This window comes from Camellia sinensis, chromosome 6 (assembly GCF_055761805.1).
Source record: "Camellia sinensis isolate YWXY chromosome 6, ASM5576180v1, whole genome shotgun sequence".
Classification (NCBI taxonomy): Eukaryota; Viridiplantae; Streptophyta; class Magnoliopsida; order Ericales; family Theaceae; genus Camellia; species Camellia sinensis.
This window is the reverse complement of record NC_138966.1, coordinates 119,677,442-119,680,776: the sequence shown is the minus strand read 5'-3', so window position 1 is coordinate 119,680,776 and position 3,335 is coordinate 119,677,442. Positions and strand designations below refer to the sequence as shown.

At 40.4% G+C, this 3,335-nt stretch overlaps 1 protein-coding gene across 1 annotated transcript; it reads right to left on the bottom strand.

Annotated features, from left to right (window-relative positions):
* Positions 1–3,069, bottom strand: LOC114256260 (L10-interacting MYB domain-containing protein-like). The gene is made up of 2 exons (XM_082876388.1): positions 2,842–3,069; positions 1–156 (listed from the first exon to the last, which is right to left on the bottom strand). The coding sequence occupies exons 1-2, from the start codon at positions 3,067–3,069 to the stop codon at positions 1–3; spliced, it is 384 nt and encodes a 127-aa protein (XP_082732514.1).
* Positions 3,070–3,335: the final 266 nt, after the last annotated feature.

The window sequence follows — 3,335 nt, the reverse complement described above, 5'->3', positions numbered from 1 at the left end:
TCAGCACTGTTGGACTTCCCTTCCACCTCCAATTGGTTCCACGTCTTCAGGCATCCAAGCATTTTTACCTGTTGCTACAGCCCCAATGAATACGTGACGCATCAACTCCTCATGATCCAACCACTTTGTTCTGAACTCGCAACATTCTTTATAAACCTATAATACAATAGAATGCGAGTAGGCAGTTCGCAAAATAAATAACTTATGTATATAGAGTATGCACAAGAGTAATGAACAGAATAAGCATGAACAATATAGGTGTCACGACCAAACCCGGCCCTATGGGTTTAGCACCGTAACCGGCCAGTAATCTGAGATTACCGAAGGCCTGTAGAACAGTAGAACAGTAAAACAGAGTACAGGGCCTGGCGGAAGCCAAAACAGTAAATAAACAATGTCCAATTAGCTGTGACAGTCTGTATGCAAAAAGACTTTCATACATATATACATAATCAGTACAGAACAGTATGCACAAAATGCACAATCATTCAGACTAGGGATTCAACCCTTTACATCACAGTACAGTAAGCATTCGGTCTATACAAAATAGTAAGACAGTACAGAAGGGGGAATTGTAAAACACCCCTAAGCCTTAACACGATAGGCTCGGAACCTCGCAGTGAGGCACATAGGCTGGCTTGACAAAACTGGAGTAACCCTGACGCTCCTAGCCGCAGTCTGGTGCCTGAACACCTACGTATATATAAGAGCAGTGAGCTAAAGCCCAGTGAATAACATAATGCGTAAAGGGGTTAAGAATGAATGTCCTTACAGTAATCAAAACAGTCCATTTAAACAGTATTTCAGTCATTCAGTCAGTACAGTCATATGTGGTACATCTATTAGCATATCAGTACAGTAAACAGTAGGTCTTAAAAGACCGAGCGGTAATGATGGCCATCAGTCAGTAAATAGTAGTGGTTCCAACAAGGGAACCGACAGAGAATTCTGTCACAGTAACAGTAACAGTAAACAGTAGGTGCTAAGGATGCCACAATACAGTTCAGAATATAGGACATACATTCATTCAGTTAACAGTAAATCAGTTCAAAAAACAGTACGGTTCAGTTGTTCAGAAGATAATCATTTGTGAACATATCTTTACACAATCGTTACTCACAGAGTTCTGGGCTACAGTATGGTAGAGCGTGCCTCCCCAGTCGCCAACCCTACACAGTTAACAGATGAATACACTAAGCTACGCAGCTGGGAAAGATAGTCCCTTAATCCCTAAATGCCTCGGTGTGTTCTACATCTACGCCCTCATGAAGATGTCTTAAACTAGGCCTAAGAGTGCCTAGAATAGGATGAGGATGCAAAGATGCACGTTTAAAAGCAGTTTCAGAAAAACAGAGTCCCGCTCGAGCGCGGTTTCCCCGCTCGAGCGGTCATGCAACAAAGGTACACGCTCGAGCGTCAACTTTCCTACTCGAGCGTACTGTAAAAGTACTGGATGGGTGAAATCTCCGCTCGACGGACGCTCGACGCCCGCTCGATCATGAGACACATGCCTCCGCTCGAGCGCCCAATCCTCCACTCGAGCGGACTGTAAAACAGTGCAGAGAAAATACTGGATGCTCGGATTCCACGCTCGAGCGTCACTAGTCCCCCGCTCGAGCGGAAGTGCAAACTCTGGAAAACCCAGATTGCACCTCCAAGCCAAAAACCAAGTTTTAACAACTCAAAACTCGACCTCTTGGGCTGAATTTCCAGAAAACATTTGTAAACACATAGTTAAACATGATTCAAAACTCAACTTTGAGAAATCAAAGCCCAAGGGTGTTTAATTCAAATCCAATTTCAAACCATTTTCAAGAACAGGATGAACATGCAAACATGCATGAATTCAAATCAATTCAAAGCTTCAATTTGATGCTCTAAGGAGCCAATTGTTTCCAAAACATGATGAAATCATGGACTTAAACATAATTGTGAGCATGCATGTACCATTTTGCCATGAAAACAACTCAACATCTACAATACAAACATGCATGCAAGGAAAGAGTTTCAATTCACCATGTAAGAGCCATAACTTGGCTCAAGGCTACAATTTGCTATAAATCATGCAAGAATCACTTAAACTCAAGAACAAAAGGGCAGTTACTCTACCTTATGTCTTCAGTGCAAGACTAGAAGCTCAAATTAGCAAGCTATACTTCAATTCTTCAAGCAATTCTACCAATGAACTCAAGATTCACTCAATTCTCTCTCACTCTCTATCTTGGTCGGTTGAGTCTAAGGAACGAGCTGATGAAATGTGTATGTATGAGTGTAATGAGGCTCAAAGATGATTCAAGTAGTGGGCCACTAAGTGGTCTAATGGTAATTAAGTCAAACTTAAGCAATCTATCAATATTTAATCTAATTTAATCATACCTAATCAGTTTTCAGATAAATACACCATAAAATCACATTAATTATGAGGATCATAAAACATCAATCAATTCCCGGTTTGGCCGCCGATAAGGCCTTCAATTAGCAGTTTAAACATAAAACGTGAACAGATCAAGTAAACAATCAAACAGATAGAATACAGATTAACACACATACTCAGTCAATTCAGTTCCAGTTTTCAGTCAGTCAGTTCAGTACTTTAATCAGTTCAGTTTGACGGTAATCAATGTTTATCGGTAAGCAGTGATGAGGGTTATTACAATAGGTGCTGATACCCAAAAAAAAAAAAGAATTGTCATGGCATGTTGCCTGTTTATTTCAATGTTGTAGATGCGAATAGTATAAGTAAATGTTGTAATATGTTTATGGAGTTTGACATCTGTTTATGGCATAGTTGGCTCGTTCGACACATAACAAAATTATGTAAACATAAGTTAAAATCATTACCTTCTGCATTCTAGTCCACCATTCATCTGACGCATTGATCAACCCAGTCTCTTGGTCGAACGCAATTCCAGTGGGGCCTTTGCGGCTATCCATTAGCTTCGACCATGCACGCCACTCCGCCTTAAGTTGATTGTACCTATTTTTAAGTTGTTTGATTGTATGCGTCAATCCAGTTGCTGCCTCATATGTCTTAGACAAAGACCGGTACCCATTCTGAGTGATTGACATGTGCGACCTGTTACCTGCATCTATTTCCTTAACAACAAGTTCCAAAAAGATACGTGTGTGCTCCTAATCCCAATTTGCTTTGTGATGAGGTTTTGGGCCCTTCCCTTTGCCAGAAGGGGTATGAGAGCCGGATCGATTTGAGGCCATACGACTATAAGTACATTATAATTTGCGTAAATTGCAGTGCATTAGTTGTAGCAAAGATGTGAACCATATATTATTATGTTTGTATATTACGTATCGCATTATTAAAATCACAAAAGAAA